Source organism: Fistularia commersonii, chromosome 15, assembly GCF_037954325.1.
Source record: "Fistularia commersonii isolate RoL2024-O1a breed Wild chromosome 15, RoL_Fcom_v1.0, whole genome shotgun sequence".
NCBI classification, from domain to species: domain Eukaryota; kingdom Metazoa; phylum Chordata; class Actinopteri; order Syngnathiformes; family Fistulariidae; genus Fistularia; species Fistularia commersonii.
The window spans coordinates 11,951,144-11,966,356 of NC_141298.1; the positions used below are offsets into that span (position 1 = coordinate 11,951,144).

A 15,213-nucleotide genomic window follows, 5' to 3' on the forward strand; every position below is an offset into this window, starting at 1 on the left:
AACATCAAAGATGGCGGCTCGAGGCGCCGGCGGGGGGAAAGGGGGCGGGGCTTCTCACCAAAGACAGACAGCTGGGCCTTCTCGCTCTCACGCTCGCCCACCATGTTGGCGGCCACACACACGTAGATGCCCAGGTCGCTCTTCCTGGCACCGGAGATGGTCAGCTTCCCACCGCGGACCTGAGGAACGGGAATGAGACTATTATGGGATGGCTGAGCTCCTCGACGCTTTTTATGAAAACGGGGGATGTTATGGGGAACGCTTTCAGATCTCACAAACACACACACACACACTGCAAGCACAAAGCCTTCACAATCCTTCGGGTGACGAGCAGGGTCAGGGGTCAGAGGTCAAGCTCACTGTGATCCTGTCATCCTTCAGTTCCAGACGGACGTTGTCCTTCCTCCAGAAGGTGCTGGGCTCGGGGTGACCTCTGGGGGGCTGACACTCCAGCACGGCCGTCTCCCCCAGCGCCACCACCACATCCTGGGGGTTCTGCCTGAAGTCGTCCCTCAGCACTGAGAACCAGGAACAGCAGCGAGACGGTTAGAACCAGAAACGCCAAACGCTGGACAACCAGAGGGGCGGTGTGTGTGTGTGTGTGTGTGTGTGTGTGTAGGGGGAGGGGGTCACGACCTCAGAAGGTACCCAGGAACCCGTTTCCCACAGACAAAGAAAACAAAACAAAACCCTGCAGATTCATCATGCACAGATCAATCACAGATCAATAACTGATAACCTGGGGGTTTCTGTGTATGTGTATGTGTGTGTGTGTGTGTGTGTGTGTGTGTGTGTGTGTGTGTGTAAAACCCCTCCAGTCCCTTTGGAGCGCAGTGGAGCTGCAGATGAATTATGTATACCTAGATTGTTTATTATTCTTCTGGAACCCGCTGCTCCTCCTGCTCCTCCTCCTGGGAGCAGGAATCAGCTGAGCGGGTTCAAATCCGAGGCGGTCGAGATCCACGTCGTCGGGGGCGACGGACGCCATCAATCATTCATGTCGTTTACAATATTCCGTTTATATCGGCATAGGCTCCTGGATGTGGTTTTACTGGCGGAGGAGAACTTCACATCCTCACTGAATGTACATTGTGGGACGTTAATCAAAACTAGCTCCTCTACTCTGGAGTTGGATCTGAAAAGCCTGCTCCTGCGAAGGATGTTTAAATATTCATGGTCGTCGCTGGAGGCCGCCTGCCGAGGCCCAACCTGGGGTTTATTATCCTGAGCTGAATGTGGAGGCCCCGGAGCTTCTGGAAGCTCAGGGTCGCAGCTTCAGGAGGAGAGAGAAAGCAAACAGGAGAAGCACCAGCAGTGGAGCAGCTGGGCGGGATGAGCCAGGAGACAACTGGGAGCTCCTCCACCATCGTTTTCCAGTTCCAGCCATTTCCTGTCACTTCCTGCGTTCTGTTCGTTCCACATCACTTCCTGTGTTCCTTCAATTCCCCATCACTTCCTGTCTGTTCCCGAACACTTCCTGTCTTCCATCTGTTTCCAAACACTTCCTGCATTCCATCTGTTCCCCAGCACTTCCTGCTTTCTGTCTGTTCCCCATCATTTCCTGTGTTCCATCTGTTCCCTATCACTTCCTGCATTCTGTTCCACATCACTTCCTGCGTTCCATCGATTCTCCATCACTTCCCGTCTTCTATCCGTTCCTCATCATTTCCTGCATTCTGTCCGTCCCCCATCACTTCCGGTGTTCCATCTGTTCTCCATCACTTCCTGCTTCCTCTCCTCTAATGTTCCTCCTCTATGTTCTAAACGATGACGTTGATAAACTGGGCGCCAGTCGAATGCGGAACCGCTCAAATCCAAACAAACTGTTTTTGTTGTATTTCCGAGCTCATTAAACTGCCGCCGCTCCACGTCCGTCCCCGAGGAGCCACCGCCGGCGCCGCCAAGGGAGAGCATACGGCTGTCAATCACGTGGAGAAGCCTAGGCGGCGAACGGCGTCTGTCGGGCGGGCCGTTGTGTCCGCTCGCCGTCCCGGGAGAGTCCACACAGACTCGCAGGAGGCGGGCCGCGCCATCACAGGAAACGGCGGGGGAGGAGGGGGGGGGGGGGGGGGTTACTTACTAAGATGTTTGTTTTCAGGCTCTCCTTTCAGCCTGAAAACAAACCACCAAGTCCTCGTCCAATCAGGTGAGGCCAGGAAGTGACGGGTCCAGACAGCTCGCATTTATGGCGCCAATAATTGGGTTCAGACGCGGCGAAGAGGAGGAGGATGTGTTCGAATCACTTGACTGTCACTCTGCGCGTCCACCATTTTGGAATTAGCCGACAAGTTAATTAGTTGTCGAGCGAAACCTGCTCATTAAAGCTAATTAAGGCTAATTACTTTCTGAAATGGGATTTTTTTGTGGGATTCAAAGAGGGTTTTTTTTTCCCCCCCGCCTGCACCACGACATCACAATATCATGCTCTGCTTTGGAGGGGCTTCTTCTGTTTTGTAGTTTTTTCGTCCAGAGTCTCGGGGGGGGTTGTAGTCCCCTCTAAAAACCAGCCGTGAGCTGAGTGGCGCCCCCTGCTGACGGCAGCCAGTTTCCACTTTTTTTTTTTTTACCCCCATCATGCAGCCCACGTTTCCTCCACAGCGGCGTTCCAATCTACGGCTCTGAATCTCGGCGTCCCGAGGAGACGCAACCCGCTACACCTCTGCTGTAGGCAGGTAATTATTCCACCCCGCCCCCACCCGATTGAGAGCAGCTCAATTATTCAAACAAACCGTCGGGGGGGTTCGCTCGTTCGCCTCTTTTAATTTATCGAATCAGACGGGAGGGCGGCTGCAAAATGGGCTCCGTTTCGTAACACAATCGGCGGTAAAGACGTGTGACAGGCCGAATCATGCGATTAGCAAACAGATTGCATGTGTGTTTGTGTGTGTGTGTGTGTGTGTGTAACTCTTCATCTCAAAATGCTAATTTATTACCTTCTTCCATTCTGTCACCACCGGAAGCACCATTAGCGCTATTAGCACAACTGGCCTTCTTATTAGCACCCTTGACACAATTGTTGGCGGCATTTGTGTCGCTCCTAACACTATTAACAAAATGATTAGCGGCTAGTCGCACGAGCTGCGCTCGCGCTGGCTAAGAAGAGAAAATGCTGGATGCCTCCGTGGACACACGAGGGTAATGCACGTCGGAATTGCGTTCCTACAAAGCGATAGAATGCTATTTTTGCTGTAAATCGAAACCCACCTTTGTAACACGGGTTAAATTCCTAATCTGGGACAAAAAACACTGCACAGTAAAAATAAGGAAAACAAACAAAAGACTTCCTGCATATGTTAGCCTTCTCATAAGACACAAAAAACAGCAGACAGGGAGGTCGAAGCTAGCTAATGAAGGCAGATGTTAGCAGCTACACTTGCGACTTACGACTAGACGGCTTAATTCCAGTCCGATCAAGTCTGCCAGGTGACTCAGATTACCGGAGAAAATATCGATCTCCACCAAACGGCGAATAAGCAGGACCTGGCTAATTAAAGCATCACACACACACAGAAACACACACACAAACACACAGGACTGCGCTTTCTTGATCTAGTGTGAATGTGTGTGTGTGTGTGTCACGCCTCACACACCCGCCCCGTGAAGAAGAGTGTCGGTATGGCAACACAGCGCAAAAGCAGAAAAAGAAACAGAATAATGCATGAGCGGGACGGGCGTCCGGTCGGCGGAGCAGATGGCAGGGTTCCATTAGGGAATCGCACATGAAGACGGGCTTAGCGCCGCGCAGACCAGGCTGCACGCCGCCTTCATCCGTGCCGCGCCGCTCCTTCAGCGGAGTTTCTCGCCTTCACTGCGTCTCAGACAGACACATGAATGCCAATGGGTGCTTCCCCTTCAATGGAAACACGTGGACTGCTACACACCGGCGTGGCTGGTTTCCGGACCCCCGAAGGACGTCGGCGGTAAAACTAAAGACAAACATGGCGGCGGCTGAGCGGTGCAAACAACAGAACGTTGATCCCGGAAGAACAGCTAGCGGGGAGCGAGGGGCGGGGATTCACCTGGACCGGCACACCTGTGAAAACGTCCAAAACATCTGCAGCTTCTTTAACCCCCCCCAACTCCCGCCAAAGACAAGGGTATTTTGGGATGTTCATTTATCGCCATGAAGACCGTCCAAGACGGTCAGGAGATGCTACGTGACACGGCGGCGAGTTTACTGAAGATTCTTTCTGAACAGCCTGTAGGGGGTGTGTCACACACACACAAACACACACACAAACTAGACAGCATGTCCCATATCTGTCACAAGCAAAATAAACTGATGAACACACACACACACACACACACACAAAGAGATGCATAAACAAACAAAAAAAAATCAGCTGCCCTGTCTTTATATTGCAAACTTTGCTGATGACCACAACACATCATCGCAGCAGCGGATTTGCCGACGCGCAATCAGGGGTCGGACAGAGCGGAGGATGAAGAGGAGGAGGAGGATGAGTGCAGAGTGCAGGGGGCTATTTGCATTTTTTTTTTTTTTTGAATAAATAAACAACTTAACGTCGCCGTGCCCTAAAAAAGTCATCAGCAATCAGTCAGGGCCGCGATCAGCGTGGAGACGAGGAGCGTTTACACGCCGTCCCCCTGGGGGGCCCTTCTGCATCACCTATCAGGATCCCGCCGCAAAACGTTAAATCGAGGGACGGGAAGGCGGGAGGCGCGGACGCCGTCTCTGCAATCTGACGGCTTTGCTTGGCATTTCAGGGGGGAAAAACGTCCAGGAACGGGAAGGTGGAGGAAGTAGGGCGAGGAGGTTGAGACGCCACCAGACGTACGGTCGCCGCAGACTGTTTTTTTTAACATGGAAGAAAAAAAATAAATAAAAAAAACGCGCACGGCTTCGCTCCGCTTTGCTTTTCGGCGTCATTAGCGTCGCGTCCAATTAGCGTCAGGGTGACGGTCGGGGGAACAAATGCAGGGCGAAGAAAAAATAAAACGCCGGCGCCGCCCTCGGCCACGCTATTTCCGTCCATCTGCGGCCGCCGTCTCAAAACTAAAGAGGAGCTTAATTAAAACACACAATATGGAAATATTAAACCAAGACTCAAACAAAGAATCAGCTTTAAAACTTTACACTGCTGTTTGAGGACACATGGCTTATTTTTCTATTTGACCTCAAACACCAAGTCTTCTGGGCTCAGACTTGTCCCCCAGACAGGAAGGGGTTAAACCTCCCAAACACACACACACACACACACACACACACACACAGGCGTGCAATAATGAAAGCGGGTGCCGTCACGCCAACGACTACTTCCTGTCATGTTTGCACCTAAGGGCTCATTTCACCCATGTGTGTGTGTGTATGTATGTGTCCCAGATGTGTGTGTTGCTCGCCCGCCCCCCCCCCCCCCCCCCCCCCCTTCTTTGGCGGGGTGGGCGGAGTCACAGGCGTTGGTTATTCATCCCGTGGCCTTTGGATGTGGAGCAGGTCGACCACCACCCCGAGTTCACCGTCGCCGCCGCGCCGCTGTCATGTTTAATTAACCTCCTCTCTCCTGTCCTGGAGTGGAATCCGGAGTTGTGGGTGGTTGGGGGGGGCGGGGGGGATCAACCCGCCGCCCCTCCCCCCCCGCCGCCCCTCCAGTTACTGTAACGGCGTTCCCTAAGACCACATTTCCACATCCATAATTAATTGCGTCTGTCTCCGTGCGTTCCTTCAGCCCCAGAACATTCCTCCTCCGTGACTCTGGGAATCTGCCTCATCACCGCACTATGACCCCGCCCCCTGGCCCCGCCCCTCCTCGGACAGGAAGTCACGGATTCCACGCATCCCGTTAAGTTTGCTGGTTAGTTTTGCCCCTTAATTCATTTGTTATATAGGCTGGGGTGGGTGGGGGGGGGGGGGGGGGGCAGAGGGGCGGGGCTTAACCTTGACGCGGTCACCTGTCATTCACAGGAGTCCTCAACTCATCGTTCATTCATAAAACCATCAGAACCTCATCTGAAATGTTCTTCACCATTTTAGCACTGCTGCTAACAACAGCTAGCGCTGGAGATAGCCGCTGTTTCCAGGATCCATCTAGAAACCCTGGTCTGGAGCTTCGGGTCTCCAGGAGGGCCTGCAGGGCAAAGTGGGCGGTGAAGATGAGTCAGGGATTTCAATTCAGCCCCTTTTATCCGCCTTGTTTCACTCAAGCGCCGTCGCCCGGGGAGACGACGGCCTCGGTTCGGAAAGCCGTCTACTCTTTGATTGACAGCTGACCCATCTGTGTTAAACCCCGCCTCCTTTTGTCGCGAATAAGTGAAGCCCAACTTCAAACGCAACATTTTAGGGCTAATCTGTTTGTTTTTGTCTGTTTGCCTGCCCCCCCCCCACCCATGCGGCAATCTATATATCACACTTCCTTGATAATCTGTGCATCTGCGGCGCCTGCCGCACCTCAAACACCTCGCCGGCTGCTCAGCAGAGAGGCGGATGTTTGCGCCGCCGCAAATCCCGCCCCCCTCCCTGTTTGCACGGCTCCCCACAGATGGGCCGGCAATATGTGCATGTTTGCCCGGCGTATAGATATGTATGAACGCGCGGGAACGGACGCCGGCGGCTACAAAGCACGTGCAGACTCGCCGCCCCGCCCCCATCGCTGGCATTCACCACAAAAGAAAACTAATTAATATGGTAATGTCACGCTCCCACCTTCACTGATAATATGTCGCACACTTTGCCGCTTTGGTTGCGCTGATTTGACCTTTGATCTCCAAACAGGGGAAATGAACCGCCGCCGACGCCGCCCTCCACGACCAGCCCCCATTCACTCGCCGCCCCGAGGCAACCCCCCCAACAGGCTGGTGTCGGGCTGTAAAATGAAAACATCCAGCTCACCAGGAAACGGCAACCAATCACAGCCTGCCGTACTGTACTGTTAATCTAATTGTTTTTTTTATTTTATTTTTTTACTTTATTTCAGAGGTTCAGGATAATCAACAAATGAAAGTATGGATCTGATTTGATTGGGTCCTCAATTTTTTTATTTTCTTTAAACTATTTCAAGGTTTCGGGATAATCAACAAATGAAGGCATGGATCTGATTGGTTCATCATTTTTTTTCATCTTAACTATTTAAGGGATTCAACATAAGCAACAAATGAAAGCATGAATCTGACTGGTTCCTCAATTTTATATATTTGTTTTTTAATTTAAACAATTTCAGGGGTTGATTGAAGGGGTCCTATGACTTTAAATTAAAAAGGTAGAAACATCGCTATGTATGGAGAATGATTGTATTTGTTCACATCACAGAGCTGGAAAGGGGGCTGGGAAACGGCTGGGAAACGATGGAACCAATCACAGCCTGCCATCCTGTGAGGGGGCGGGGTTAATGCTGCGCTCCCAGAACAGTTTCCCCATTGATAACAGTCAAGAACGAATGAATGAATGAATGAATGAACGGATGGTGGAGTCTGAGCTCCTATCTCCGCGGTGCACAAGGTGCTGGCTGAGGTTTCCCCCCACCTGACACTAATGTGGTAATCTCAGTCTGGATTGTCTACATTACAGAGCAGACATTGACCCTGTGATGACCCTGGGATTATTAGCTAAGATCTGAGCACGGTGGGGGTCTCAGATGTGGGGTGGGGTCACTAATGGTATCATCGTCATCTCAGAGGCGGAGCCACGGCACGTTCAAAAATGCAATTATTCACTTGGATAACCAACTGATCGGTTCCTCAAATTTCGATTTTTTTAAACCAAACTGTATTTCAAGGGTTCGGGATAATCAACAAATGACAAATGAATCCGAATGGTTCCTTTTTTTTTTTTTTTTTTTTTTTTAAAAAAAAAGGTATTTCAGGGACTGTGTGAATTTAGATGAAAAAGATAGAAACATCTCTGTTTCTAAGCATGGTGAATTATTGTATTTGTTGACGGAGCTGGACAGAGGGGGGTGGGGGTCCAGATATGGCCCCCGGGCCCCCCCCCCTTACTCCCCCGACCCCAATGTCACAGAGAGTTATGTGTTCATACCCAGGAATCACCGGTGACGCCGTGACCAGGGCCCACGGGGTACAGAAAGTAACCTAAAACCGCAGGGCTGTTTCTCCTTTTCCGCTATGATATTATACATATTCCAGTAAATACATGCACAACTTTGTGAGATACAACCAGGACTTCCAGCCCCGGCAGGTTTTCGTTCTGCTCTGTGGGTGCAGGGAATCCCTTCAACAAGAGCGCCATGGCCATCTGTCCAGCCCTTTCAATGAGCAAGGCGGCAAGAGCCTGCAAGCGAGTGCTAGCGTGGTGGATCTCCCTGGGCTGTGCCCGCTGTGTGCGCTAATGTTACGCTAGCAGGTGCTAGTGTGGTGGGATCCCCTGGGGCGTGCCTGCTGTGTGCGCTAATATTATGCTAGCGTGGTGGGATCCCCAGAACTGTGCCAGTTGTCTGTGCAAACATTACGCTAACGGGTACTAGATGGTGCTACTATAATGGGATCCCCTGGGGCGGGGTCGATGTGTGCGCTAACATTACGCTAGCGGGTGCTAGCAGGTTCTAGCGTGGTGGGATCCCCCTGGGTTTGCCCACTGTGTGCGCTAACATTACAGGTTCCCCGACACACATCTCCCCTAGTTACCCTGAGCTCCACCTCTGCGACACATCTCTTCTCTCAACATCTCTCAACTTTCTTCTAAAGTGCGCCTGATATCTTATCAACTCTTAAATGTTTTCAGAAGCCACGTTCAGCAAGTGACGCGGCGGAAGACATTCTGGTGAGACACTCAGAAGGTCCTGGAGCTAGAAAAGATGCATTTAAGGGTTTAAAAAAAAGGCTGTTGTGGATTCAGGTAGGCGTTCCTGTGACCCTGTTTTCTCCCTCTCTCTCTCTCTCTCACACACACACACACACACACACACACACACACACACACACACACACACACACACACACACACACACACACACACACACACACATTCAACTGAGCAGCTTAGGAGATTATTCACCCCAAATCTCTATTAATCACATCTACTCCCTCAAAATCCAGCCCCTCCATCAACACCACCTCTGCACAGAAACTGCTCCGCTAGAACAACAATGGGGAGACACTGGAAATAAATACATACATAATTAAATGAACGGCTCCTATTTTCTGCCATGAGTACCAATGAAAAAGTAGTTTCGAAAAAAATAACAGAAGATTTAACCTGAACCAGCTGAGAATATCAGAATAGTTCAGAATAAAACTAAAATATAAAAGAAACTGGAACCAGCAAAAAGGAAGGACCAGGAAATAGTTTAATGCTACAAGGCAGCAGGAAGCAGGGACACGCTAAAATTTCCATTAAAAAAAACAAGAAGCAGAAAGTGAATTCTAATAATAAAATATTTTGGACGACCTCAGACACTCATATCGGACACCGATCACATCAATATTGTGAGTTTTCCTTTGCAGACGACTTACTGATTAATGCTATGGTAAATGTAAGAAACTCCAAATACGAACACCCTCGTGAGTAATACTGAAACATCCTGAACAGCAATGTTACTCTTTGTCAGGCCATAGGAAAACATGAATTCCTGGCCTGTAGGGTGCACATCAGGCTCTGAGCACCCGGACTGCTGATCAGCTGGAATCAATCAGTGGGAAAAATTGATTCTTTAATCCCGATGTCTGCTTCACTTTTGAAACACCTCGACACAAACGGAAGAAAATAAACATCTCCTGCACACCGGGTGATTGAGACAGGAGGTGGGGTTCAACCTGTCAATCACACAGACATCCAACAGTTGCCATGGAGACGGAAAACAGATAGAACCCAGCCAGGAGAACATGGAGAATCCAGTGACTATAGCTCCACCAGGAGAATATGGAGATACAAGACAAAGAGAGCCGAGCTTTGGAGAACATGGAGCCATACTCAGAGAGAACCCAAGCAGGAGAACATGGAGATCCCCCACCAGCAGAGCTTCATGGAGCCCTTCCTCTGTGCGGACACAAGATGTGCCTCTCCATGGTTGTTAGGACTATCCATGGTCTTGCAGAAGACGAGAACCCCAATCAGCTGATGCTGCTGCTCCCGCAGGAAACAGTCCATTCCCATCATTTCAAATTAAAAGCTTCCACAGCTTCGTGTGATGGTGGCGGCATTTCCGAGCATGACGAGGGAGCGGACGCTCCGGCGGGCGTCCCATCAATCCCCCTCCCCGCGAGAAGGACGCCTGGCCGCTCTCCGCTCCTCTAATGGCGCTTTCCCTCAAACACCTCCTGTAATTGGCGTGCCTTAACCACGGTGAGCCTCCGCACGCCGCCGGGGGAGCGGGACGACCTCGGCGGCACTTGGCTAACTTTGAATTACAAAACATTTATATCCGAAGCCGCCGTCATCCCGTAACTCTGGCTTCCAGGGCATTAATCGCTGGGAAACACCGCTTCCGCAATGTCATTAGCAGCTGAAACACAGGGATGGGCTAATTCCTGGAATGGTGAACGTAAGTGCCAGCCTGGCGTGCAGAGCGGAAGGGATGGGAAATGAACGCGGGGCGCCATCGGGACGCTGCCTTGACTCTTCCGACCCGCTGCGCACATTTTCCGATGTCAAATTAGTGCAAAGGGACCAACCTCGGGGAGCGGGGAGGAGGGCGGGTCCCCAGATGACGAGGGGACAGAATCGAGTCATGGACCTGAACGCCACGGCGGTCAGAAATCCTCCAGAGCCAGACGAATAAGCAATTGCAATGTAAAGATTGCAAAGTAAAAGTCAGCCAGATGATCAGCTTAGGTATCTCGCATCGCCGCAACCCCCCGACCTCCCCAAAAAATACCGCTGCCCTCGGTGTGGCGACTCAAACACTGTAATCCCGCTGCATTTTGCTGGTTTTACAAATCGGTGCTTTCAAAATAAAAGTCAACACAAACATCGATACTGGCTGATTGCTTGGTGGTGTTCCAACATTGGACAGAAGTTCCAGACTGCTCTTGGCACCACCCGTTTTTATTTTAACTTCTATTATGGCCATGAGTCCACGCCACGCCACAGGAGGTCCCTTGCACGTGAAAACGACTTGGCGGATGATGAAATAGTGTATCGCGAGTGTATTGCTAACACTTGGCCGCGACTCCGGGGGTCTCACCTGTCGCCGGAGCCCCGGCCGCAGCCATAAACCTGGTAATTACACATATTAATGATTTATCTCGGGTCGCTCTCCCGAGCAGCTCGGGCAGGTTATTACACACACACACACACCCCCGCGGAATAATAAACCAGCTATAAGCTGAGCTGCAGAAATTGTATCAGCAAAAAAAAAAAAAAAAAAAAAAAAAAAATGAATCCTGGCTGCAGATAAATTACCAGGGAACTTAAAAGTCTCTGGTATCTGGAGTCGGATCTCCGCCCTGGACGGTGTAATGGGCTGAGTCCTACGGGAGCTACGCTTCCCCCGTCGCGCTACTTCAAGGCCCCCAACGCTGAAAATGATTTGCAGCGTGAGCGGTGGGGGAAAAAAAAAAAAAAAGTGTCTCCGCATTCCTCTCAGAACCCTCCGAGGTAGATGAATCCCCGTTTGAGAGGCGGGGGCGGGCGGGGCGGCTTAAACCGCGGCCGTCTCGGAAAACACCGGCAAAAATCTCAAAATGGCTGGAACATGACATTTCTTTTCCAACGACAACGCGGTTCAATCTCCGTCCGGTAAACAGGATCGGACTCCCGGCCTTATCAGTTAATTGATCGCAAGCGGAGGGGGAGGAAGATGGCGAGGGAGAGAAGAACAGGGGGTGTTAATAATGAATTGTTTCTCAGCGGAAAAAAAAAAAAACAAAAGAACTTAATTTACCGGGTTTTTATCAGCATGTAAATGTTCGTTAAGGATGCGTCCGGGTTCCTACACTGATGGTGGGAGATGGGAGATTCAATGAGAGAGAAAAAAAAAAAAACGAAAATCAAGGCATTCTTAGCGATCCAGGAATGCCACAGCGGTCTGTTTCCAGATATATTAATTTGCTGTGGAAGGGGGACGCCTCCATTGTGTACATTATTGATCCGGGTCAAAGGTCGACGCTGAACACGGCTGTCTTGCCGACAACAACGTCCCGGTTTGATTGTGAAGCATTTCTAAAAGATAAACAAATAAATACCCGTGTCTTCACGATTGATCAATTGATTTTATGCAGGGAAATCTGTTCATATTCAGGGTCAAAGGGCACAAACATTTTTGTGGAAAAAAAAACAGACATAAATGAACTATCTTGGGGGGGGGGGGGGGGTTGTGAATGGGGCCGATCACTTAGTCAAGTTTCCATCACCTTCCACTTTTCAGGTCAACCTTTAGCAAGTTCAATGCTATCCAGGTCAAAGGTCACTGCTGCAGGCCAGAAATATAACAATCTTTGCTTTTACATGATAAGGGATGCCGTATTTAATAAGAAGTTAAGACTGTAGACGGTGTGTGTGTGTGTGTGTGTGTGTGTGTGTGTGTGTGTGTGTGTGTGTGTGTGTGTGAGAGGGGCCGGCCGACGCCTCAGCGGTGTGTCAGATAACGAGATGTTTGCACGCAGAGAGACGAGCTGGATATTTTCAACCTTGATGGCTGAGCTGCCGCATGGCTGGCTGGATCGACGGCGAACCCCCACCCGCCTCTTCACACACACACACACAGAGACTTCAACAACTGTCACATGCCAGTGAACCACAGTAAACAACACACACACATACATACATACACACACATAAGAGGAAAATAAACCATTTTCATTAAGAGAAACCACTGGCACACTCAGCCCAGCTGGTCCCTGCACATCTGGTGTCACTGCTCTGTTAGAGGGAGGCCATCTGCTGAGATACAGAGTGGGGGTGTGTGTGTGTGTGTGTGTGTGTGTGTGTGTGTGTGTGTGTGTGTGTGTGTGTGTGTGTGTGTGTGTGTGTGTGTGTGTGTGTGTGTGTGTGTGCGTGTGTGTGTGTGTGTGTGTGTGTGTGTGTGTGTGTGTGTGTGAGAGGGGGGCTCATCAACAGCGAGGCTGTAGACATTTTGAAAAAAAAAAAGAATAAAAAAAACAACCACGGCTGGAGGTGTTGGCAGTGGCTGCGGCTCCCCGGGTTGAGGATCGTCGTCAAGGTGATTATTTTTTATGAACTGCAGCTTCTTTCAGAGTCTATTACGCGTCGCTGATACAGACAGGATCAATACAATTAGGTGGATTTTGAATAAATAATGAATTAGCGGCATCAAACTGCCAAAAGCAAAGTGCTACTGATGTTACGATACGTCCGGGAATATCAATACATCAATCATTCGATCAATAATCACCGCTTGTAGGCATGATATACTTTTATGCGGCTCTTCAACTCGACGGTTTTGACTTGGTACCACGCGATCGATGGCGCGTCATCTCACACGCACGCCAATCATCTTGACGGGGATACAGATATCAAATATTGCTTTGTCTGGATAATCACAGATTACCGCCTCTGGGACGATCAATAGCCATTCAGGTGATTGATCCCCCGACGCTTTTGTGTTCGTGTGCGCCGGCTTTCGAACGAGCTAAACAAAAAAATGTAAAAAACGGCATTGAAACCTGGAGCCCTGAAAGGAGAAAGGACAAGCCCTATGAAGGTGTGGCCTTCGGGGCCCCAGCGATAAATCAGAGCATTAGCTCCCGGCGAGGCCGTTAAGGGGTTAACTGTGTCGAACATGATGTTGGCGCGACAACGCAATATTTATCCCCGCCGCCGCTGCGACTGAGAACGAGCGATTTAATATCATTAATGGCGCCGCTCGACGTCGGGACCTGGAAAAAAAAAGTGACGTTTGATCCCCCTCCCCCGCTAAGAGGATTACAGCGGGGGGGTCGGGTGCTCTCCTAATGGCCTGGAGCGAAGAGCATGTTGGAACTCACGTCACCTCTGTTCCAGCGTCCCGGGTACTTAATATTACATCACACGTGAAAAAGGCCCATTAATAATGGTGAGTGAGTGCGTGTGACGTGAAGGCCCTGCGTGCACGCCGTCCGCACGCATTGCTAGCTGCCGCCGACGTGCGACGCTCACATTGCAAAGTCCACATGTGGTTTTCCCGTTCCAAGAACCTCTCCGGGTCTTCGGTGGAACCTTCTGGAAGACTCACAACCTACTCTAGCCATCCCTGCCTGGTTCCTTGCAGAAGAAGATGAACTGACAGGGGTTCACAACAAGAAAGATCCCCACAGGCTTCCTTCCAGTGAGGAGTCTGCATCTTCTCCACGTGTCCGCCTGGGGTTCAGGAGGTTCACTGGAGAACCTACGTTGTCCAGGTGTCCGAATGAGAGGGTGAGTGGTTGGATGTCTGTGTATGACCGGCGGATGAGTGCATGAAAAGTCGTTTCATGCATGTGAGTGGTTGGTTGCATGTCTCTATAAGGTGTGTGAACGAGAGGGTGAACAGTTGTGTATCTCTATATGGCTCATGAATGGCAGAGTGAATGACTGCATGTCTCTGCCGTGGGGATGAGAGGATGAATGGTTGCATGTCTCAAAATGACAGGTAAATGAGAAGGTGAATGGTTGCATGTCTATATGTTGTATGAATGAGAGGGTTAATGGTTGTGTGTTTGTATATGGCTCATGAAAGACAGTGAATGGTTGTATGCCTATTTGACGTGAATGAGAGGGTGAAAAGTTGTGTGTTTATATATATATGTCATATGAATGAGAGGGTGAATGAGTGTGTGTCTCTATATGTTGTATGAATGAGAGGGTGAATGGTTGTCTACCTGTGATCCAGGGTGACCTCCACCTCTGGCCCAATGACAGCCAGGATAGGCCAAGCACCCCTGCACGAGCCTGAGTCCAGGTTAAACGGTATCGAGAATGAACGAATGAATGAGGAGGTTTGCCTGTTACAGTAGACGAGGAAGGAGCTGCTGTAAAACAGCAAGACTCCACCATGTAAAGTTTGCGGGTGTCGTGACGACCGGCCCTCCAGACGTAGATTCAAGCCTCTGCTCTCCATCGGAAGAGGAACCCCGATCTGGTAAAACATCGGAGACATCCGATCGGAGGCTCCGGCTCAGCGAAATTTAACATATTTCGTGAAAAACAAGCGACAGACCGACCAACTCCCTCTTCTACATAAAAGGGGGAGAAACAAAAACACAGATCCACAGAAAATCAAAACGTCTCATTTTGTATCCATGCAATTATTCTGTTTGGGAAACAACACACACACACACACACACACACACACACACACACACACACACACACACACACACAGACAC

General features: G+C 50.3%; 1 protein-coding gene across 2 annotated transcripts in view; it reads right to left on the reverse strand.

Moving 5' to 3' along the window:
* The window catches only part of LOC147226529 (roundabout homolog 2-like), a 70,796-nt gene that overhangs the window by 20,850 nt on the left and 34,733 nt on the right, over positions 1 to 15,213 (reverse strand). For both annotated transcript variants that reach the window (XM_086160485.1, XM_086160484.1), the window contains exons 3-4: positions 361 to 518; positions 59 to 179 (exon numbers count right to left, since the gene is read on the reverse strand). In XM_086160485.1, coding sequence (XP_086016611.1) covers positions 59 to 179; positions 361 to 518 — 279 coding nt within the window. The remainder of the gene's footprint in view (positions 1 to 58; positions 180 to 360; positions 519 to 15,213) is intronic.